This window comes from Candoia aspera, chromosome 5, assembly GCF_035149785.1.
Source record: "Candoia aspera isolate rCanAsp1 chromosome 5, rCanAsp1.hap2, whole genome shotgun sequence".
NCBI classification, from domain to species: Eukaryota; Metazoa; Chordata; class Lepidosauria; order Squamata; family Boidae; genus Candoia; species Candoia aspera.
The window spans coordinates 15,168,255-15,193,265 of record NC_086157.1 but is presented as its reverse complement, the minus strand read 5'-3'; the positions used below and the strand labels follow the sequence as shown (position 1 = coordinate 15,193,265).

The following is a 25,011-nucleotide window of genomic DNA, read 5'->3' as shown; positions in this document are numbered from 1 at the left end:
CTGTGCAGTTGCTTTTAAAAGTATTTGTGTCAGAGAAATATTTCATTTATATACCATCCCCTTTATTAAATGTCTTTTTTAGTACTAATCTGTTCATTCATTTTCATAATAAAAATGGAAAAATATGGTCTCCTTCCATCAATCTGGTAGATTTTCAACAGTTTATCCATTTGAATGCTTATGAAGTGAGAAATAAGCAGCCATGATATACACTGGCTAGGAGGGAAGGAGATGTTTCTGAGTCATTAGAGGCTTTAATAATTAGAAATGAGATTAGAAATGGGATGCTGAGAATAGTGGACTTGCATCTTATTTTCTCTTAAATCAATTTTTATGATTTCATACACAATCCCCACCCCCACCCCGAAAATTCAGTCTCAGAAACTAATGGTTTGATAATGGCTGTTTTTGACAATTTAAGTATGCACAGAAATGAATGCACCACAATACCTCACCTTTGTATCTCTGACAGTAAAAAGATGTTATATTTTTGTGATATAGTGGCCTACCAGTGAAATATAAAATCACAGCAATATTTGTCTGTGTGTCTGTCTATCATCAATTAATCACCTACTAAATGGTACAAGGTTAGAGTTCTTCTGTAACTGGAGAGCCACTTTGGTCTAGTGGTTAAGGCACCAGGCTAGAATCCAGGCGACTGAGAGTTCTAGTCCCGCCTTAGGCATGGAAGCCGGCCAGGTGACCTTGGGCCAGTCCCTCCCTCTCAGCCCAACTCCCCTTGCAGGGTTGTTGTTGTGGGGAAAATAGGAGGAGGAAGGAGCATTAGGTATGTTTACCACCTTGAGTTATTTATAAAAATAATGAAAGCAGGATTAAAAAAATCTTTAAAAAATCTAAAATCTAATTAGATATACATATCAGAATGTATTTGGACAAATGGTACTTTCTAGAAGTGATCGCTACTTAAGCATTCAGCTGCCATATTCACTTTTCCTTTAAAAGCCAGAAGTGATTATTTCATGCATTAAGTATAGGAAAAAAGAACTGTAGAACAAAAGATACTTATTCACTGAAGTAACTATACACTGAGAGTTCTGTTAAAACTTCTATAAAACATTGGGCCCTTTCTTCATATCACACAGTCTGATGATTAGAAGAACTAAGCTAGTGAAGTACTAGATCTGGAGCATCTTCCATTCAAGTTATGTTCCTCTAATAAAAAAACAATCCTACAAAGCCTTGGTCAAAGAATTGGGTGAAGGAAGAAAGCTATTTTTAGCTTAGTTGTGCTTTTCTAAAGTTGTTTAAGTGTTCAGATATCAAGCCAATCTGATCTCCTATTGATAGAATGTCCAAGGGAAAGCAGTAAACATAGTACATACACAGGCTTCAGCAGAGCATTTGACAAATGCTAGTAGGGAAAATAGCAAAATGTGAACCGGACTGTGCTGCCATTAGATGGATGAAGAACTGGTCAGCACTTGTATGTAACAAATGTATGTCAATGGCTGCTTCAAGCTGGAAGGAGCGGTCAAGTGGAATACTACAGGGGTCAGTTCTAGCCTCTGTGCTGTTCAGCGTTGTTTATAAATGACCTGGATGAGGTATTAGAAAATTACAGAATTATCACAATTATCAGATTTGCAGATGACAGGAAGATAGAGGAGGGGAATAGAAAATAACCTTACAGTATAGGACAAGAGGAGATACAGGAGAATCTTGACAAGGATGTACTTGTTGGCTGATCCTCAAAGAAGCTGTGCTTTTTATGTTGTTTGCACCCTAACCACCCAGGCTCAGAAAATATGTGTGAGTTAACACATTGGAAGGGTGTTTGGTGTAGTGGTTAAGGCGTCAGGCTAGAAACTGGGAGACTGGGAGTTCTAGTCCTGCCTTAGACACAAAACCAGCTGTATGACCTTAGTCACACTCTCAGTCCTAGGAAGGAGGCAAGGGCATGCCAAAAAACCTTGCCAAGAAAAGTGCAGGGTCTTGTCCAGGGAATCACCAAGAGTCAACACTGACTCAAAGGCACAGAAAAGAAAAGAAAAAAGAAAAGAAAAGAGGATGTGACCACTTGTCACTCCAGTACCAGAGACTGGATACAATCAGTTCAGTTCCTCTTCTCCCAAATTTAAAGATGAAATTGCTTGTGACTCTAGCTTGTCTAATAAGTGAGTCAGAATTTGAAAAGAAGAAAACAAGCTAAACAAGGAAGCTGTGGCTCTGCTAACTGCCGTACTAGAATTTCTGAGAATCAATTTTCAGTTTTCATCTTTATCTGCTGATAGCCATAAAAACACTTAATGTCAATCATTTAGAAAATGTAGAAATGCCTAACTCTAATACACAAATGTTCTGCTTAATTGTGGGCAAATCCTTGCCTTCCATTTTACTTATTTATTTATTTATCAGATTTGTCACCGCCCATCTCCTCCCACTGGAGGGACTCTGGGCAGTTTTCTGGAAAGCCCCCCAACCCTCTCCTTTATTTCATTCTAAAAACCTTTATATTTTTATAATCCTATATATATATACATATGCTTGTTTTTCGAACATGACGTATTAGTAGCATGTTTTCAGTCTGCAAGAAACTGACCTTCTGGAAGTACAGGCTGGCAGAACTACATTAAGTAACAGATTTCTGAGTTTGGTTTCTACAGAATTTGAAAATGATTGATTATATGACCAGTGATTTGTACCCCAGCAACAGTGTCACTTCCAGCAAGCCGCCCGAGTTTCACTACTTGACATGAGATTTTGGAGTCTTTATCTGCAAGTAGACAATTTACATAAAAGTTGCCAGGAGCACATAGAATTCTTGTATCCACAGGCAATTGTGGTGCTATGGATATCCCTGTGGAAGAAGCAATACAGTACAGAAGCAGGTGGGTCCTAGTTTGAATTGCAGCTTCCCCACTGGATTAGATTAGAAACATTTATAAGCAAGATATTGAAACTGATTGAGGTCATAATGTGTAAATATTTTGTATGCCATGAAACCATTTTATATTTTCTTGTTGTATTGATAATTAATAAAAAATTGAATTTAAAAAATGGACATGGTCCGAACATGGAATGATATAATGCCTTTGGGTCCAGGTCTGGAGCAACTGGCTTAGAGGGGGGGACCTGTACAAAGATACAAGTTTCCCTTCTTCTGTCATGGCCTACCCAGAGCCTTCTACCTTATGGTCCCCTTTGCTTTCAACTTACCTTTGTGAAACTGGATTTTCAGCATAACAAAACTCAGTATCCAAATTTGGGTGAATATTATGACAGCCCCAGGACTTCCACAAATGTTTCTATAGATAGATAAAGCTGGTAACAATTTCTATATTTTCTGTGCCATTTAATTTGTTCTCAGTCCTCAGTGCTTTGAGTGTACATAAATGTTCCTGTTCTTCAGAATAAATAGGACAGAAATTATTTTTATTTTGGGGAGCTACTCAATTATACCTTTAAGGTTAATGATACTAGCAATTAAAAAGCAACTAATTATTTGAGAATTATTGCTTGGGATAAATTGTTCTTTAATGTCTGTACACACATGGATTACTTCAATGATAAAACAGGAAATCTGTACATTAAGGCAATATTTCTTGTTCCTTGGTTTTGTCAAGAACCCTTCTTTGTTGTCCTTGAAAGTCACACTAATACAGGAATAAACACATTTTGTCAGATCTTACCTTCTTTGTTGGTATTAGTTTTAAAATCTCATTAAATTCTATCCTATGAATTACTGTTCAGGATTCCAGATCGTTTACAAGACTATTCATGTTGGCTGTGATGTTTACTTTTTTTACTTCATTTGCTTGATTGCAACATAGGAATGTAATAAGAGTAAATAGATTTCCTTATTTCAAATGTATCTTAAATACTTTTGGTATACATGCTTTCCCCTTTAATTTTAAAGAGAATGATGGATTGTTGCATCAGATACATTGCAAAGAATTAAAGAACTTTCATCTGACTATGAAGGTGAATACGTAAGACAATTCTTGCCTTCTCAATTATTTAACATTGGTAATAAACTGCTTACATTCATTAAGTAGCTATGAGCTATATGAAGACCTTAGAACTTTGATGTATACTTTAAGAACATAAATATCTTAATTGTAAACTACTAGTCCTCTGGTGCTATATCAGCATATTTAATTCTGAGCAGTCAATCACTATATGGACTTTTTGTAACTAAATGGTTCTTACCTCCTTGCCCTGAATGTCGTATTTACTGTTTTGATTCTCTGATAGTTGCCTGTTTGATTTTATTTTATCTAGTATTGAGATTTGATTGAAAATGACAAGATCCAATTATTTTTTAGTTTTTCCAATGGTTCATATAGGAATCATCTCCCTTTATAGCTACTGTATCTAACATCCTGTTCCCGTGTGGAGTTTCCTTAAAAGGCTTTAACATCGAAGAGTCTCTGTAAGAAGATAATCCTGGACTATGCTGGAAGCAGAGCAGATTTTCTTCCTAGTGCCAGAATGTTTCGCTGCTAGGCATGCTACCAACATTCTGAGTTAATTGGTTTGTAGATCTAATCCCATATGTCTAAAATGCAAAATAAGTAATGTTTATTCTTTAATCCAACAAACTTTTAGATTATTGCAATTCAAATCAAGATTGATTAAGAATTAGTTTACATTTACAGCCTCTGTCCTTGAAAAAGCATCAAAACCCTCACATTTTTGGACATGCTCAGATGTTAGTTGCTATAAAATTTATTTCAGAAAAATACAATATATAAACACATTAAAATTACTTTTAGTTACTTTTTGTGAAAGAAACATCTCAGTTAAAACTTAGATTTTAGCAACTACATTTCTCTTCTGGCCAATACTAAGTTGCTTCCTTATGAGAAAGAACTTGGGCCAGGCTGAGTTATAACCAACCTCATCTCTGCAGTCAGAAGCATGCCCTTTAACTGTATAATCAAAGCCGAGATGCTGTCTGGCACTATTGAATACTCCAAATTGTGGGGGGGGGGGGCTTGAAAGCAGTGGTATACAATAGTTATTCCCAGCCTTATCCCTCCCATTAAAAGCTTTTGATGGCCATTACATAAGCCAGAAGTTGGCAGTCATGTCTTTTGAATGACTCCCAAATGTTTTTTTTTAATATATGCTCTTGTGGGCTTTGGGGCAAAAGGTGAAAGGTACAAGTATAGGATTGGAGAAACCTGGCTTGGCAGTAGTACATGTCAAATGTATCTGGGTATCCTAGCAAATCCCAAGTTGAACATGAGTTAACAATGTGATACAGCTGTTACAAAAGGGAACTACTATTTTGGGAAGTATTAACAGGTGCATAAAGTCCACATCATTGGAAGTAATTTCCCCACACTACTCTGCCTTAGTTAGGCTCCACTTGGAATATGGAGTCTAAATCTAGGCACTGCAGTCTAACAAGAATTTTTACAGACTGGAGCAAATTCAGAAGAAAGCTGCCAAGATAGTGAGGTGACTAAAAACCAATTCCAGTTAAAAACCAATTCCTCTACCTTGCAGAAGAGAAGACATGAGATATAATAGCAGACTTAAGATATCCAGAGGATTGTCATATCACAGTAGTAAGCTTCTTCTATGTCACCCTGGAGGACAGGACCAGAGAACCAATGGGTTGAAACTCTATGGATATAGATTCAGGAAGAATTTCCTGATGGTAGGAGTTGTCAAGCAGTGGGATAGGTTGCCTCATGAAGTGGTACGTTCCTCTTCAGACAGTGGCTGGATAGCATCTGTCCAAATTGTTATAACAGACTCTTTGTTGAGCAGGGAATTTGGACTAGATGGCCTCTGAGATACATTTCAGTTCTGTGATTCTATGATCTTGTGAGTTGGTGAAGTCCTGAGACTTAGGACATTTCACAGAATCATAGTGTTGGAAAGGATCTTGGAGGTCTTCTAGATCAGCCCCCTGTCCAGTGCAGGAATCCTTATACCACCCCAGACAAATGGCTGTCTAACCTTTTCTTGCAAACTTCCACAATTTCAGGAGGCAGACTAATAGCTCTCACAGAAAGGAAATTCCTCCTTTTAAGTCGGGATTTCTAAGTGTGGAGTTCTTGTCTTACTCTCAGGTGCTCTGGAGAATAAATCCACACCCTCTTTCTTGCTCCTTCCCTTCATGTATTGGAAGACTGGTATCATGTCTTCCCTTAGTCTTCTTTAGCCTAAACAAACCAAATTCCTTTAATTGCTCTTCATAGGATTTAGCTTCCAAGCCCCTTATCGTCTTTGTCACTCTTCTCTGCACTCTTTCCAGTTCTTCAGCATCCTTTTCATACTGTGGCAACCAGAAGGGGACGCAGCATTCCAGGTGTGGTCTGACTAGTGCAGCCTAGAGAGGTACTATCACTTCTCATAATCATGACACTTCCCTCTGTTGATGCAGCCCAAAACTGCATTGGCTCTTTTGGCAGTCATGGCACATTGCTGGCTCATGCTTCATCTGTGGTCTGCCAAGACTACCAGATCCTTCTTGCAAGTACTACTGTTAATCCAATACCTATCTTGTATCTGTGCATCTTGATTTTTCTTATCATTGAACAACATTTTATTGGATTGACCCATGTTCAAGTCTGTCAAGATCCTTTTAAATCTTGAGCTTTCTTCTAGGATATTAGCAATCCCCTCCCTCTCCACTTTGTGTCATACACAAATTTATGAGCATCCCTTCTATTCTCTCATCTAAGTCACTTATAAAGATGTTGAAGAGTACTGGCCCAAGGACAGAACTCTAAGGTATCCCACTATATACCTCTCTCCTTGTGGACATAGACCAATTAAGGACCATGCGTTGGCTACGGTTGTTCAGCCAACTATGAATCCATTTGGTATTGCATCCATCCATCCCATATTGTTCCAATTTACTGTATCAAAAGGAGACTATGGCCTACTTTATCAAACATTATTTTGATTCTTGGTTTTTTATCCATGCCAAGAATCACTCTTAGATACGTGGTTCTTAGACTAATGGTTTGGAATGACTGGTGTTGCCTCAAAACTCAGGCACCTGAGTTTTGTGTGGAGCTAATAAGAACTTGGTCCCTGAATTTGGGAGAGAGACTAACTGTCGTCCCAACAGCATGAATCACAAATACTTCAGGCAAAGCAAAGAGCATTTATTAAAGGGGTCAAATCTTTTTATAGAAACAAATTATAGATACATTTGGTATATATGATATGTCAGAAAGCAACTAATCAAACAATAAAAGACATGGATTACATGTGAGAATTGAATAATAGAAAACATTGATTACAGATAGCATTCCACAAGTGGCAAATTTATGGGATACGTCACTCCCTTTCCCAGCCAGATTTGTATCTTTCTTAAAAACTTGCAAGTGTATTCAAGGATTGTCAGAATACACTTTCTATTGTTTAGTTGTTGAAAAGGCTAGTTTTTGCACGTAAAAGAAAGAAATGGTTTTGGGTAAAAGGAAAACATGGTTTCCTGAACTTCAAAAGAAGGCATGGATGCCATGCTAAAATGCTAATGTCAGCCTTATTACAAAACTAATAATGAAGCCTAAAATTCCAGGTAACACTAATATAAAGAGATGTTGTGGGGTGGATTCCAGCAACTTGAAAGCCTCAAGATACAGATGAATGCACATGGTCTGCATGTGAATATATATGTGAATGTCTCTGTTTTGAGAGCTTTTGCACGCTTTTCCTTTTTTTAAGGATTACGTATAGTTGTACTTCTGCCAGTCTAGAATTTCCTCCCAATTTACTAAATCTCCTATATATGAAGATGGTGCTGTTTTGATGACATATGCAGCCATTCACACCTAACACTGTAAACACAAGTAACAAGTGTGATCTGCAACAAAAGGTTGCCCAATCATCCATATGTTCTAGTCAGTCATCTAACTATTCCCTATGATCTGCCGCTTTTTCCATCTTAGCCTCAACAGTCTGTAGCTGTTGAACATGTACAGTGTTCTTTGGAGAATTTTAGTCTATTTCATCCATAACTTCTTCCCTAAACATGTTGTGTATGTCTTAAACTTCCATCTTGTTTACAGAGCTTGTCATTTTAGCTATACAGTATAAAGAAAGATTCTTACCAACAAACTTCAGGAACAAAGGAAATTATGTAATTTGATTTTTTATTTTTTCAACTATTTATTTCAGCAATTATTTTTCTAGTGTTCATTGTTTCTAAATAATTCGTGCTATGGAAACACATGGAAAGTGTGCAGCTTCTCTTTGATCAGCCCGAAACTGATTCATTTATTTCAATAGGTTATTAACAGCAATAACTGCTTTCAGGCAGAGCAAGCCAAGGCTATCTCATCAGCATATTCTGGGGGAGAACACTTTTCAAACAGCTTCTATGTGCCAATCTTTATAATTTAGTTGGGCTATATAAGCAGAATAAAATAACTGTTTGTAACCACTTCAGGATGACTTCAAGCTTGAAAAATGATGTCGCCTCAAGCTGCCTAGTGCAAAGCATCAACCATGAGCTCCCTTCACTATCACACAAGGGGACCAGGGTAAGCTGCCTCATGGGCACTTCCAATCTCCCCATACTATCGGACAGATGGGGACTCTGGGAGCTGAGAGGAGACATCTAGTTAGGCTGACCATATGTCCCGTTTTGAACGGGACAGTTCTGTTTTTTTAACATTTCCCGACCGTCCCGCCATTTTAGTATAAATGTCAATTTTGTCCTGTTTTTTAAAAACAGAGCCATTATTCAGAGAAGCGGGAAAAAATTGAAATTGAAATTGAAAAGGAGGCTGACTTGGCAGTAGTTCTCAATCTGGTGGGAAACCTAGAGCGGAACCACAGGAACAGCTGATTGGCGGTGAGCAAGAGGAAGAGTCACTGCTGCCAATCAGTGCAGTGGAAGACAGTCGGAAAAGCACGCCCAGCAGAAAAGAAGCTGATTGGCTCTCAGGCCAAAACGGCAGGAAGAAAATAAAAGGGCGCGCCAGAGAGGAACAGGTTGTCAGGGACAACCATTCACTAGACTCCTCCATTCCTGTCCTTCTGTCCCAGCTCACTGCTGCCCTCAGCCTTCTGCTTCTCCAGCCTCCTGCTGCCTTGTTCCTGTCCTCCTGTCCCAGCTCTCCACCGCTCTCAGCCCTCCTGCACTTCTCCAGCCTCCTGCCACCTCGTTCCTGTCCTCCCGTCCCAGCTCGCTGCTGCCCTCAGCCCTCTGCTGCCCTCAGCCCTCCACTTCTCAAGCCTCCTGCCACCTCGTTCCTGTCCTCCTGTCCCAGCTTGCTGCTGCCCTCAGCCCTCCGCTTCTCCAGCCTCCTGCCACTTCCATTCCTGTCCTCCTGTCCCAGCTCGCCACTGCCCCCAGCCCTCCTGCAACCTCTCTGCCCAATGCCACCCCTGAACCAGCCTCTCCAGACCCAACCATTGCCACACCTCCCCTTCCTGCACCTTCCCAGCTTAGTGTCAATAACATTTTTTATCATCTTTTTTGTGAATACAGAATATTACATAAGTTTAACCCCATCCCGTTTTGCCATCCCAATGTCCCTTTTTTGTCTCAAGGAAATATGGTCAGCCTACATCTAGTTCAGTAGATGACTTTATTCTGGGAGAGGACAGGCATCACATATCCAGTTAATGGAAGTTAATGACATATATTACGCCAAAAACAGGTGTTATCTGGGAGAGGTTTAAACAAGTGAAGATGGCAGCCACGACTGAAGTAGGGGTGGGGCATTGTGTAATCTAAGCCACCATCTTAATTTCCCCACCCCCTCCAACACACAGATGACCCTGGCCAAAAATGAAGGTGAACCTGTTTAGGGGTAGCTTTAACATTTGTGGCAATACTTTTCTTCTTGCCTGACAGTAAAAGTACAATAATAAATTAGAGTATTTGTTGCTCTGCTTTCATGATAGCCCAGGACAAAGGTGTTGTTGATGAGATGAGCAGCACTGAATACAGTATTTAATCTCTGAGCTGCAGTCTAGAATGATGCAATGACTTCAGATATTTGTTGTAATTCAGACCTTAAATAGCATAAGATACTCATCACAATGGAACCAAATCTTACAGTACTTACTTACTAATATATAATTAGGTTACTAGCGGAGCTGTTCCACATAATGTTGGGGTTCAACATGACAATTTTCACTTTTACCCATTAGCAAAGTATTTGGATCTCTTATATTAGCCAATTATTTATCATTAGTGTTAATGATTTCCTATTACATTGGTTTCTAAATTGGTTTGCCAAATCTTCAACCCAAAGATTTTTTCCTACCCTTTCCCACCTGTAGAAGAGAAAACCAATGAAATAATGCTATATTTAAATTAGGTACCAGTTGGAGAACAAAATAAGTATTCTCATAGCATTCCTAACTTGGTCCCTTTCAGTGATGAGGCCATTGCCTAATTCAACAGTTTTCTCATGCTTGTCCCTGAATAAGAGTCTCATGGATAATAAGTATCTGTTTGGTTTTGGCTGAGTCCTGCCATAATAAATAAAGGATGAACTAGTGAGAACTTTTAAATATCATTTACAGGATAAATTATGAATTTGGATTTCTACTAAGAAAGATTAATAATATTAGTAGATTTTGATCCTGCTAAGAAATAGCAAAGCCTCTTTTAAAATGAACTGATTTTTTTAACCTGCTTTTTAAAGGAGAGAAGATGCCACCAGCTACAATGAAGAGAAACTGGCAGTTAGCCATTGATATTATTGACTAAGATGCTATCTAATAAGCTTATTTCTAATTATCAGTAGTGAATTAACATTTTGTTATCTCAACAAGGGAATATATGTTTTCTAAATGAAATAAATCATTACTTGATTTGCTTTGCTTTTTAACTAGCACTGATTATAGTAAAAATACTACCTATCATTATTATGAATTAATAACTGGGTTTGTACAACACAGTTAACTTGTATCATGAATTAACTCATTTTTTAAGTCTGCTCTGCACTGAATTATAACCTAACCAAACAGATTAGATTTGTACAACACACAACCAGAAATATACTAGCCAACTTTAAAGCTAACCAAGTTTAGAACGTTGTACAAATTCATCTGCAAGGTCTTGATTAAATATGTTATGCTAATTAAGTAAATATGTAATTTATTTGTTACTAGTAAGGTGAGCATATGAGATTTTGATTCCCAGAAGCAAACAATAAAGTAATGTAATTTAAGAAGAAAGTTCTTTCATGCATTGATGCCTTGAGAGATATTTCTCTGACAGTTATCATTGTTTCACAAATATTTTCTGTGTTATTAAAACTTGGAAGCTAATTTTCTCAAATAACCCTAAATTTACAGAACTTTTTCTATTGCATACCTAAAAAGGGTAGAAAATCAGAAACTTTGCTTTTGTTATAGTTGTTCCAGTCTGATTCCAAATCTCAAAACCTAACTATAATACTTGTGGGAATACCAACTGTTACTGATGTACAAAAATGATGACTATAATATTTTTCTGCTTTCATTAAGTAGCCTTTTTCAATCCTTAAAAAAGGTGGTGATGATGATGATGACTTAAGTAATGCATTCATTAAAGTAAATGCAACTCTTAAAATAACAGCACTTTTTTCAGGCTCATAGAGAAGCCTGAAAAAGATCAGGCTGCTTTAATAAGTATCAGAGAGGTACTGTGCTCAGGAACTATCTGGAAAGCTTCTGAATCATTTTCAAATTGAGCAAGTTGGAAGCTAAATTAGAACAAGCAGAAATAAAACTACATTAAAATAACTTAAAATTCAGAAGTATTTCTGAAGATTTTAATAAAGAAGATCTAGAAAGAGAAATGGAAAATTTCACTTAAGACTTATCTTAACCTGGATATGGATCTGTAAATTCAACGTATTTACAGAATAAATTATTGTGCAGCATAAAGAAAAAAATTCCCATGGGATATACTTATAAATTTCACATAATTTAGTCCATTTAAAAGGATCTTTTTAAGTTAAAAAGGAAAAACAACATATGCCTTCCAGAGGCACATATTAAAAATGATATAAACATCTCTGTCCAAAATTTGTGCAAATAAGGTTAAACCCTTAGGAATTTACTTGACAAAAAATAGTAAGGATTTTTTAAAGTAATTATTATTAGAAAAATGTAACAGCAGATATTTCTAGATAGAAAAAACTAAACCTGTCTTAGTTACAAAGGATTGCAGCTATCCAAATGAGTATTTTACCAAGACTTTCTTTCCCAAATGAATCTAATAGATATTGAAATCAAGATATTAAGTGACTGGCATAAATGAGTAATTAACTACATGTAGTCCAATAAAAGACCAAGGATTAAATTCAAGATTCATGATTTAACAGGATTCAAAAGAGTGAGATGGATTGGCAGCTATAAACTTTAAATTGTACTACCAGGCCAATTGCTTAACAAGGATTACAGGTTGGATTGTATCTCCTTACTATGGGAGGGACAGGACTTCCAGATGGTTTGCATAAATACTGTATATCTGGACTGATACAATCAAAATCAAACAATATGTAAGAGATCATACAATAAAAAGTAATATATTGAATGTTTGGGATAAATATAGGAAAAGAATAAGCCAGGTGTTCCCCTCTTTCTTTGTTATTAAATGTTTATTTGTATGAAAAGGAAAGCACAAAAACAATTGCTCAGTGGAGAGAACAATATGTTTGGATTGCAAGATTTGATTATTAAGATTTTATTATTATTAAGATGAAGATAATATGAACCTTTTACTTCACAATGGTCTTCTTCACAGGCTGGTTTCAGTATCTTCAGATAAGTAATGCAGTATTAAAACAATTGCAGAAACAAGTGGGGGGATTCTTAGAGGACAGAATTGAAGATTGTATAGCATGTAACTTGGAATATCTGCTGGAATTTATTTATAAATTGCTGGTGAATTATGACTTAGAAACCAAACAAATTAAAGATTGTATAATCAAATGGATGCAGAATTTAGATGTAGTAATAGAAATGCTAAGGGAAAAATAATATTAAATTTACCCTGAATGTGATACTCAGAGAAAATTGGTAGAATGTTTTATCATAATATTCTACTCTAGTTCTGATTGCTAAAATGGATAATTCATTTGCCATAAATTGCTGGAAATGTAATGAGCAGGTCAGATCGTTCTTTCATATCTGGTGGCAGTGTTGCTAATCAACAATTGTGGAAAATGATTCATACCAGAGTAAAACAAGTCCTGAAAGCTGAATTCCCATTTCAACCTATGATATTTGTGTTAAATGTATTAAACCATATATTTCCTTAAAATATTGGGATAAATACAGGGCTTTTTTTCCTCTCTTCTTGCTGTCTGATTAAATGTTTATTTTTACAAAGATGAAACACTTCAGAGGAAGTGGTATGTCCTGACTTTTGTGGACTACTGTATGTCACTGATTGGTCCTTCAACCAGGTAGATGTTATATCAGGCTTCCATTGATCTGATTACCAGGAGAGGTCAGCCACTGGAGACTCTTTTTTATAAAAGAGACAGAGAACATGTTTAGAAAATATATATATAAACAGAGGGAGATACAAAATATATAAAAGAGATAAAAGCAAAATTGCAAATAATGAGATACAGAGAACAAAAACTCTAAAATATCTATTTTCCAGAATGTTGTTAACCAATTATTATATTTTAAAATATATCATATCAGTATTTAAAACAGATCCTAAGTGTCCTTAAGCTTTAAACTAAAAATACCTATCAATTGGCTGTTAAATTGCACCAGGCGAAGAACCAAGAAGCCTGCATTTTGCGTGCAGCAGTTATAATTGAATTCTGCATTAGATTTACTTTTTAAAATATGAAGTAATTTTGGACATCTATGAATCATTTATTATATACAACTGGAAGTGTGCTGTTCTTGCAAAGGCAAATAATAGTGTTATATTTTATATTTGTTTATATTTGACACTGTCATCCATATAGCCAGGTAAGTAAGATAAATGATTTATTTGTGAAACATGCCAGAACTGTTAGATAAATAGACCCTCAAAGCCAAGTACACAGCATTTTCCCCTGATCAAATTCTCTTTAATTTTTACTAATTCAGTCACTGCCAGTCTCCCTTAAGCTTCAAATGAAAGCTCAGTGGGATTTCTTGCTGCAGTACATTTTGAAGTATTCCAGTAATTCTGCATAATTAATACAGCAATTGGCAATAAAAATGTAGAGTAATTGGTATGTCCTTGAGAAACCAATTTACTCCCTTGAAAGTTGGATGTTGACCCAATTAAACCTTAAATTTCAAATATTTTCATTAATCTATGAATCCTGGCCCATAGAAGCTTCTGCCATAATTGGCACTCCAAGATCACAAAGAAAACACATGGGTTCCTGTCCCCAGGCACACATAAACCACAGGATATGCAGAGCACCTTTCCTCCACTTCAGTGACCTGTTACCTATCTGAACTTGCTTTTTCTCGAACAGAAGTAAATGCCCATCCTTCTCTGTAGACTACTGAGAAGGCTCTTTCTGAATCTGACTTTCTGAATCTGAAGTGTGGTTGAAAGAATGACTGAGACATCTTCTAAAGGTCTCTCAGCATATGATGTTCAAGGTGGGAGCTGCACTAAGCATAAAAAGTAATGGTGTGCAGTGGATCATCCATGGCAGCTTATCCCCTAGCCAGAGCTCTTTCCAAGAGAGAGTGTATGTGTCAACCCTTCAAGGTAGATCAGACTGGGAAACCAAAGTTATGCAGGCCATGACTTCCCACCCTCTCTCCCTTTATCTTCATGAGAACTAGGGAGAGTCTTGTCTGAGACTTTTTGTCAGATTGCAGTTCCGCCCCAGGCTCAGGTTTCTTTTATCTAACCATTGTCTTGGTAGTGGCTCTTCCTTCTGTCCCTCAAGGTCATTCCTTCTTCCTATTTCATCACGTGGAAAGGTTTGTTTCCTAACTGATGCTTAAGAACATAAACAATTTCAAGAATTATCTGTCTAGAATTGTCCCTAGTCCTAGCAGAGAAGGAGAGAAAACCTCAGAGAGAAGGAAGAAATTTGGGTAGAAAAGGAGCAGCAATGCTCATGACCCTACAAATATTTGAATTTGGCCCAACATTATGATGGGTTAGCCTTAATTGGAGGTCAAGATGTAATTCTCTCTATTTTTTTCCCTCCAGTTTCTCCCCTTTTTTTGCACTTTGCTTCTCTTCAGGGTTCACCTGAGAGAAAAACAATTCAGTCATAGGATTGAAAGTTTCCTCAGAGGTCATCAAGTCCAACCCCACAGTCACTGCAGAATATTTTGGTCATATGACTATCCAGCCTCTGTTTGAAGACTTCTAATGAAGGGGAACGTGCTACTTCAAGAGGCAACCTTCTACTGTGTTTAAATAAATGTGACCAGAGTCACTGTTGCGAGATGGGCAACCATCAAAATTGAAATAAATAAATAAACCCATTCCACTGGTTTATACTTCTTACCAAGATGAATTCCTCCTAATACCTAACTTGAATTTACTCCTCTGTAGTTTCAACCCATTGTTGGTCCTAGTCCTGTCCTCAGTGCAACAGAGTACTGTTCTCCTCACCCCCTCCTCTATATGAGACCCCAAAGACTGCTAGCCTATCTCCCTTCATTCTTCTTCCCTGCAAGGTAAAGGCACCCAGATCCTTTAATCAATTCCTTGAAGTTCCTTCAGTCATTCCATCACTGCCAGATGGTCGGGTTGAGTGCATCACTGGAGACGTCCCTGTGGCAGCTAGCAGGAATCTTTTGGCCTATTTATGTATTTGTTCATTTAATAGACTGCCTGACTCTGGGCAGCTTACAATTACTGTAAATACCAATGTATTACAAGAAATACAGCTGACCAGAAGAGCTTTTCAAAGCATACTTAGAACTTTTCTTTCTGGTAATACATAAATCCTGATTGGTTTGTTTACAGTATACATATTGTGTACCTAATTCTAGATTCAGAATCTAAATTTAAAGTCTTTTTGCCTGTCAAACCTTGCTTTGCAAGCTTTGTAGAGCTATTGCATATTTTAATAGCTGGACAGTTTTGTATCTTTGGATGATACACAGTTTATTTATTTACTTACCTATTTAAGAGATATATACGACCACCCAACTGAAACAACTGTGATTCTGGGCAGCATACAGTAAGCAAACAACAAAATAAACAAGCAGCATAACAATCTCCCTTTTATCTTAAAATTACTTTTTATTTTATTTATTTTTATTTATCATATTTTTCTACCACCAATCTCGAAAATGACTGTGGGCAGTTTACAAACAAAACAGTAAGAATTAAATATCAATTAAAATACATTATACAAATATAATTACACAAATATAATAAAAACTCTAAAACCTAAAACCCAAGATGGCAAAATCACAGTCTTGTTAAAATTTCTGGGGCTGCGTCAAGGTGCCAGACACCCCCATGACGAACTGTCCCTGCTCCCACCCCAAGCGAGGTGGCACAGCCACGTCTTGAGCCCCTTTTGGAAGGCCAGGAGAGGGGGGGCTTTTTGTGGGACTATGTCAGTAGCAAAAGGAAAGGGTCTACCCACTGACAGGATGGTAGGATAGTATCAGGTAATGGGGAGAAGGCAGATCTTCTCAACTTCTACTTTGTTTAGGCTTTTCTTCAAAGGCAAACCATGTTCAAATGGACCTAATTAATTAACAAAATGAGAGTATCTATCTACAATGTTTTGAGTGGTATGATTCAGTTTTTAAACAATGAATTAAACCTAGACCATAGGGAATTGTATTGTCTGGAGTTGCCTGTCTCTCAATACAAAGCTGGTTCAAAGGCTAAGAGTTGAGAAGCTTAGTTCATCCAACATTTAGAGTCTGAAACATCAGCATTCTTCCAGAAGTACAGAATCACCTTGATGGTATCAATGGCTCCAATGTGAGAGGGTCATAATCTATGAATATATTGTCTGCAGAGACATTACTTGGGTGGGCATTTATTTTTATACTGGTTCATCTGTGATGATTTCAGTCATGAACATTTCCTTGTGTGATGTCTTGCTTTTGCCTGAGCATTACAATTTAGGATGTGTTTCTGCTAATTTAGTAATGAGGAGCTCAGGAAAGCCTTTTTTAAAAATATACAATTTCACTACATGCCCATTATTAGCAGTATGGGATGGATATAAACTCTGGAAACAAAGTGATTTTATGTAAAGAGGTTTGGGGAAGTATTTTATCATACTTCAGGTTCCACTCAGAAAATACTCAGTCAATTTAGGCATGAAAGCAGCTGGGTGACCTTGGGCCAGTCTCTCTCTCTCAGCCCCACTCACCTCACAGGGTTGTTGTTGTGGGGAAAATAGGAGGAGGAAGGAGTATTCGGTATGTTTGCCACCTCAAGTTATTTATAAAAATAATAAAGGCAGGATATCAAATAAATAAATAAATATTTCCTCCTGCTCATTATTAACTCCTGCTAAGGGGAAGATTCCATGGTGCTTCCCATTCTTACAAGACAATACATCCCCCTCCCCTGTGCTGGAATCCCAGGGCTGGCTGTTCCCACTCTCCCCAGCACATAGAAGGTGAACAAAATTCTTTAATTCCATCCTGAATAACAAGGCCCTAATCAAAGACTGAGAACCAGTTTGGTGTAGTGGTTAAGGCATGTGTGGACTTCAACAACCATAGCTGGCTGGGGAATTCTTGGAGTTGAAGTCCATACATTTTAAAGTTGCCAAGGTTGAAAAGGTTAAGGCATCAGACTAGAAACTGGGAGACTGAGAGTTCTAGTCCCACCTTAGGCACAAGGCCAGCTGGGTGACCTTGGGCCAGTCTCAGCCCTAGGAAGGAGGCAATGGCAAACCACTTCTGAAAAACATTGCCAAGAAAACTGCAGGGACTTGTCCAGGCAGTCTCCAAGAATTGGACACGATTGAAGAGATTTTTTAAAAAATAATCAGACTATAACCTTTGAAATCAAAAGTTGTCAACAGAAATTCCATACTTACTTACACGACTTATTATGTCATCATTTTTAAAGAGAAAATTGCTCATTGGTTTCCAGGTTTGTTTTTTCCCCCTTAGACTGATGTTGGAACTAGATTAATTTTCAAGACTTTTTGATTTCTGTAGAACATCTATATATTTAAGTTAATTGAAAGTTACAGTTTCAATATCAATATTATTTCAGTCAAAAGAAACAAAGGAACAAAAATCCAAAGATAAAATGACATTTAAAATACCAACTATGTAAAAATAGAGACTCATACAGTATGTACATATTAACACAATGCCATCCAAAGCTTTGCAACATAAGATGTAACCAACTTTTTTTTTTCATCTGACAAAAGCAAGTCTATAACTCATCAGCTTGAAAGGGAAGAAGAATCTTTGTTGAAATGGCAAAGTATGGGATGTAGTATTACTACCCATTCACATTTAGGATGTTTCATTTATTCCTTGATGTGCTCCAAGATCAGACTAATTACACTTTGGTATTAATTACTAAAAGCCTTTTTTATGATGATTTCCTAGCCTGTGTAAATCCTAAAATATATAGGCAATAACAGACCACATTGCTAAAGCTGCTTGAGACCATGAAGACTGAAATTAGACAGACAGGACAAGAGGGATCAGCCATATGGGGAAATTGTTGGCAGATTGCTAGGAAAGCCTTTAGCCCAGGAGAGATCAGAAAAGTCACACACCAGGCATTTCTATAAAAATAATTTTATTTACAGAAAGCAAAACATATTTAAAAGGCTTCTGCATTCTTGCAGGCTCTCAGTGAGAGCTGCTACATGCCTACACAGAAGGGAAACAGAAACTAAAACAAGTCCAGGCAAATTCTTTCCCCCCAGGTGCAAAAATTTACATTCGAAAAGGGGACAGTTGAATTCAACCTCTTCACCCGGCCAAAATGATTAGTTACTATAGTAACCTTAATCTGTAGTAGAAAACATTAACAGAAATACTGTCATACTCTCATGTCAGTTTTCAGGTTACCAGTCTCCATCTCAGGATTGCATTGGATACACTTCTAGCTGCTCAAAACACTTAAGAACTTGATTTGCACTATTTCCAATGACCTACAATTGGGACAATAGTAGTGGTTTACTGTCCCCCTGAAGAGGGGGGAAAAATGAGGCAATGTGGTTTAATTTATTTTATTCATTTATTCTCTTTATAATATAGCCCAATAAGGATTTAATTATTTTAAAGCATCGTCATAGGGGCTCTTTAGTGCTTTTTAAAATTTTAAGTGATCTAATTCTAGGCATAATCCTGACTCGACAACCATGACCTGTTGGGTCATCATTTCAGAGATATTTCCTTACCAGATTCCTCAACATCTTCAACAATGGCAGAGCTTCTAATGCACTGGAAACGTTCTTAAAATTCAGGGAGACATTCAGAAATGTATCTGTCTTGAAAGTTGCCAATGTTGAACTGTATAGCATAGTCAAACATCAGGAACTGACCACAGGAAATGTTTTGTGACATTTTATATTATGTCATAAAGTGTTTTATGGTAATTTTTATGTCATAAAATGTTTTATAAAAATTGCCAAATTTCTATTCCACAGAATCCATGGGTCCTGGATTTTGGATGCATTATGTACGTTAGCCCATTTGAGGTACCTTGGTTGAAAAAGTTTTGCCCTATGATGCACCGTTTCACCCAGTTAAAGGTTACAGACACATTTTAGTAGTATATAGATGGGAATCTATTCCACTATTCCAGAGACAGATGAGAAAAAACTCTTAATCATGATGTGTCTATTCTACTAAGGACACATCTCTGAACCAAACAGCAAATGTGCTAAGGATTTAACAGCAAATAATTTCAGGGCTACAGGAATGCATTGCCTTTTGATTTCAGTATCTATTTTGCTATTGTGAATAAGATTAGTCTCCTCCAGTTCAAAAACAGTTACCAACCTAACCAGTCTCTTAGATTTATGACATTAGTTAATGATTGTCATTATGTAAACCAAGTGTTTGCAATATATTTGTTACAAGTTGGAATTCTTTTCCCTAACCAATATTAAACCATGGTTTTGATTTAGAGATTGTTGCCAAACTTAGTTTGTCTCCTGGAATGAGTTCAAATTTTCAAACAAAGCACAAATTGGTTTTGTACCATCAGATCATCGTTAACTCTTAACCACATACAGAGATGTTCTCCAGGATTATCTGTCCCGAACTTGGCCCTTCAGATCTTCCAACAATGCACTTATCATTGCTCTAATCAAGTCCATTCTCCTTGCTGCTGGTTCTATTCTCTCTCCCCTCTTTTAAACATCTACTATACATGAAACTGCTGGGTGAGGTCATCTACCAGTTTAGGGTTCAGTATCATGTATATTGCTGATACCTAATTATACGTTTCAACCCTAGGCCAGCCAAGTGAGCCTGTCAAAGTCCTGTCCCAGTGCCTGGAGGCTGGGTGGGTTTGAATGGGAACTGTTTCCAACTCAATCCTACCAAGATCGAGTGGCTGTGGATGTTTGGGCCACCCAGATCTGGACATATTCTATCTTTGACTTTGAATGGGGTAGCCCTTTCCCCTTCAAGGTTGGTGTGCACTCTGGGGGTCTTCCTGGACTCACAGCTCCTGCTTGAAGAGCAGGTGGCAGCTGTGGCCAGGAAGGCCATTGCACAACTCCATTTGGTATACCAGTTGCACCCTTTCCTTAGATTGGGGGGCCTTTCAGACAGTCACCTTGCAGTTTGACTACTGCAACATGTTGCACATGGGGCTGCCTTTTTATGATCACCAAGAAGCTTCAACTGGTCCAGAGTGCAGCAGCACAAGCAGTAATAGGCATGCCTTGGTATGCCCATGTAACACTTCTGCTTTGCAAGCTGCACTGGTTGCCAGTTTGCTTTCAGATGTGATTCAAGGTGCTGGTTGTTACATATAAAGCCTAAAAGGCATAGGGCCTGGTTATAGCATGCCTGCCTTCCATAACAATCACCCAGCTGATTCAATCCTGCAGGGTTGGCATGCTCTGGGTTCCTTTGCTTAAATGGCATTATCTATTGGGACCCCGGAAGTGTGCCTTGTCTTTAGCAGCACCTGCCCTCCAGAAGTAGGTTCTCCTCGAAATCCAGATGGCGCCTACTCTGCTGTTGTTTAGAAGAGCTGTGAAGACCTGGCTCTTCACCCAGGGCTTTGGCGAGGGAGATTCCTCACTTCATTGTGCTTGCCATCTTTCATCTTTATCTTTTATTGATTTTACTGTAATTTCTTTGTTTGGTTGTTGTGAACCACTTAGAGTCGTTGAGAGTTGGGCGGCATACAGGTTTAATCAATTATCATCATCATCATCCTCTTCTTCTCCTTCCTTCTACCTTTCCCAGCTTTATAGGCTTCTCATGAGAGCTAGCTGAGTCTTTGCATATTGTAATGTGGCCAAATATGATAATTTGAGCCTGGTTATTTGTGTCTTGAGTGAGAACTCTAGATTGATTTGTTCTGTGATGAGATCTTGAGGGATTTGTGGAATGTTAAAAGGGATGGGGCTAATCTCAGTTCTGGGGAAGAGAAGATTCCACAAGGCAGGTGCCATGGCAGACCTGCCAAATGTAATTCTCCCTGACAGGTGTGACCCTCCGCATGCCTTGTCTGCCAGACCTGATGGGACGGGCAGATGTAATCGGGGAGAGGCAGGTTTATTGCCCCAAACTGGATATTAAATACCAAATTGGAATCCCTAATATATTTCTCACAAAGAGGTGATTTCTGGTTGTACTTTAGATCAGAAATTGACAGGCAGCAGGAAATTAATGATTATATCATTGTTGTTCAATTTACTAGCAACCTTTGAGGCATGTGTCACAGAGGAAATGGGAATAAACTTTTCCCGGTATCATTTCCATGTTTAAAACCCTGCACCTTCTCTAGGACTATCACATCTGCAGAAGCCCTGATGTCTCTTACACAGGAGGAAGGTGTTAGTTTTCTGTATATTGTTAATGTAGATGCAGTTGCAGCCCAGATACAGTAGCTCGACCTTCTCTGGAGTTGTGATTTGTTCTGTTGGCATTTCAGTGTTTTATCTCATGGATCAAAAAATGGGAAGGGGAATGCCACTGGGGTGAAATGGTCTCTCATTTGAAACTCCAGTGAGTTGGAGGGGTAGGCAAGATTCATCTTACAATTGCTATTACATTTCAGCTGTCTTAAAGAAATGTGTATCAGAATGATAGATTTAGATGAAATTATTTGAACCAGAGTGATACCCTAATTTGATGTGGAATATGCTGAATAATTATTACAGTATAGGCTAAAAACAGACTTATCCCCATAATCCTTCTGGTCTTTAATGATTTTCTACTGTTTTTAGTGTTTATATATCTTGTTTTTAATGATGATTTAATGATAATTTTTAGTGTAATTGGCAAAATCATCAAAAGCACTAAAGGAGGAAATGTTTAAAAATTGCTTAACGGCTTAACATATTTTCTTAACTCTTTTAGGAACTTCTATTACATCACAATGCTGAGGGATCCTGTGTCACGTTACTTGAGTGAGTGGAAGCATGTCCAAAGAGGTGCAACGTGGAAGACCTCCCTCCACATGTGTGATGGCAGGAGTCCCACGCCAGAGGAACTGCCTATGTGCTACCTAGGAGATGACTGGTCTGGAGTCTCCTTACAGGAATTCATGGACTGTGACCACAACCTGGCTAACAACCGCCAGGTTCGCATGCTGGCAGACCTCAGCCTGGTTGGATGCTATAATTTGACCTTTATGAATGAGGGCAAAAGGAACATGATCCTTCTTCAAAGCGCCAAGTCCAATCTGAAGAACATGGCTTTCTTTGGGCTGACAGAATTTCAGAGAAAAACTCAGTATCTCTTTGAGAGGACATTTAATCTGGAGTTCATTTCCCCATTCACTCAGTATAATATTACTCGGGCCTCTAATGTGGATATCAGTGAGTCAATACGCAAGCGCATAGAAGACCTCAACTTCCTGGATATGCAGCTCTACGAATATGCTAAAGATCTATTTTTGCAGCGCTTTCAGTATGCTAAGCAAGAGGAGCATGAACAAAATCGCCAGAAGCAATGGGAGGAGCAAAAAATATTGCATGAACAGAAAGTTAGTGAATGGCAAAAGGCAGGAGAAGTTAAAGAAATAGATGCTACTGAGGATTATAACAGCCAGGTGGAACGGTGGTGAATAGTCCTCACATGCACCTACAGAAAACACACAGAGATACGTATTAATTCAGACATTATTACTTTGCTGAGCAGAATGATTTAATAATGAATTGACAAATAGAACTCCAATAAATGAAATGAAGACTCTTCAACATTTTATTTATTATTTATTAATTAACTTTATATCCTGTTTCCCACCAAATGGTCCACTCAAAATACAAATAATAAAGTTCTGGGTTTTTGTCATGAGTAATGATGGTGAGCAGGAAGGGGCTCCCATCCAGGGTGGAAAATGCATGCGTAGTACTGAGGAATTAAGCAGCCATTCAAAGAGACACAGATCAGACCCACCTTGACTTTGGGGTGTATCTGTCTGGGTTTTTCCCACACCTCTTCAGTTTGTTAGGATTCTGTTTATGTAGCAGTAATAAACACTAGAGACCTACTCCTCGTCTCAGTGTGTCTCACTGTTAGGACAGTTTTTTTACTTAAAACTTAAAAGTTAAAAATCCAATAAATAAATACACATCTCTAAAAATACAGGATACCCATCAGATTAAATTCTAATTCAGATCTTTGTCTGTCTGTCTGTCTATCTATCTGTCAGTCATCTATCTATCTTATATGCCCTGCTTGAATAAACAAGTTGATAATGAAAGCTTGCCATTTTCAGTACATATTAGCTGTTATTATTCATTTAGCTGTTGAACAATTTCTTCTTCACAATAAGCCACTTATGATCATCTATAAAACATTGATTCTTATCATGAGATTCATGCCATCCTAATGGCATGATGTCCAGTAGATACTTGGAAAGGTAGACTCTGTGGATTTCCTTTATATACTTCATTTTTGTGTTTTAAAATTTTCCTTTGTAAATTTGTGATGATGCCTTTCAACTTTTTATAAGCAAGAAGAAAAGATCGAGTTCTAAAAGTATATTTAGGCATTGTAGTATAAAAGATATTAAGTTGAAGGCAGCTTGAAAATAGCATTAATCCTATTACTCCCTTTGGGAAGCCAGGCCATAAAGGTCTGGCAGAATCAGTAGTTTGGGATTTTCTGTAATAGGTTACAAGATTCTGCAAGTTTGAAATGGAAACTGACTGGTTTGGTTCTCTTGTCAAGGGTGTGTGTGTGTGTGTGAGAGAGAGAGAGAGAGAGAGAGAGAATCTCCAATCTGAGAAGGGAATAGAAAAGGAACTAAGTGTTCACATCCATGTAACTTTTACGATGACACAACTTCTTTCCTGATAACTGTTTGAAAATAAGCATGCCCAAATGTTGGCAGTATTTTGTGAATAGATGTGTGGATGCCCCCATTATTATGACCCTCTGGATGAATCAATAGGGAACTCTTCATAGCAAGTGAAATGTATTTTAAGCATATTCTTCTGTCAAGTTTTTATTTGGATTTCACAGGATTTATTTCAGCTACAGTACTGAAAATTAGAAACAAGAAGATTGAAAAATGTAAACATTGTGCCAAGGATTAGATTTGGCCACTATAATTTTAGCAGAATCTCTGTGGTTTTAATGTTTTAAAAATGGGATTTAAAATATTTCAAGTTTTAATTCATATTGGATAGTACTAAAATTTAGATATAAAATAGGCAAATTGCTCTTGCAATACTTTGCTTTAACATTCATCTAGGTTGCTTGATTTATCATTCTTAAAGCTATACTTTTAAGGTGTATTTGTTTGGATGGTTTCCCATTTATCTGCTAATCAGATGGAGCATACAGTAATGAAGAAACAACAGTGAGCTTGGTTTCAAGAGTTCTATTTTTCTGAAGACTGGATGCACTTTAACTATTTTTTTTTAAATGGTATAAAATACAATTTTCAATTTCCCCCAGTTTCAACAGCAAGCTTTCTCCAGCAATGGGTTAGTTTTTTCTTTCTTTTCTTTTTTCTATTTTGAATCAGCCTATGTCAGCCAAGGGGGTAGG

General features: G+C 37.6%; 1 protein-coding gene across 1 annotated transcript in view; it reads left to right on the top strand.

Annotated features, from left to right (window-relative positions):
* HS6ST3 (heparan sulfate 6-O-sulfotransferase 3) overlaps window positions 1–23,249 on the top strand; it is a 110,785-nt gene extending 87,536 nt beyond the window's left edge. The window contains exons 7-8 of the mRNA XM_063304645.1: window positions 16,995–17,003; window positions 22,369–23,249. Of these exons, the coding sequence (XP_063160715.1) occupies window positions 16,995–17,003; window positions 22,369–23,077 (718 nt within the window). The 3' untranslated portion in view covers window positions 23,078–23,249. The remainder of the gene's footprint in view (window positions 1–16,994; window positions 17,004–22,368) is intronic.
* Window positions 23,250–25,011: the final 1,762 nt, after the last annotated feature.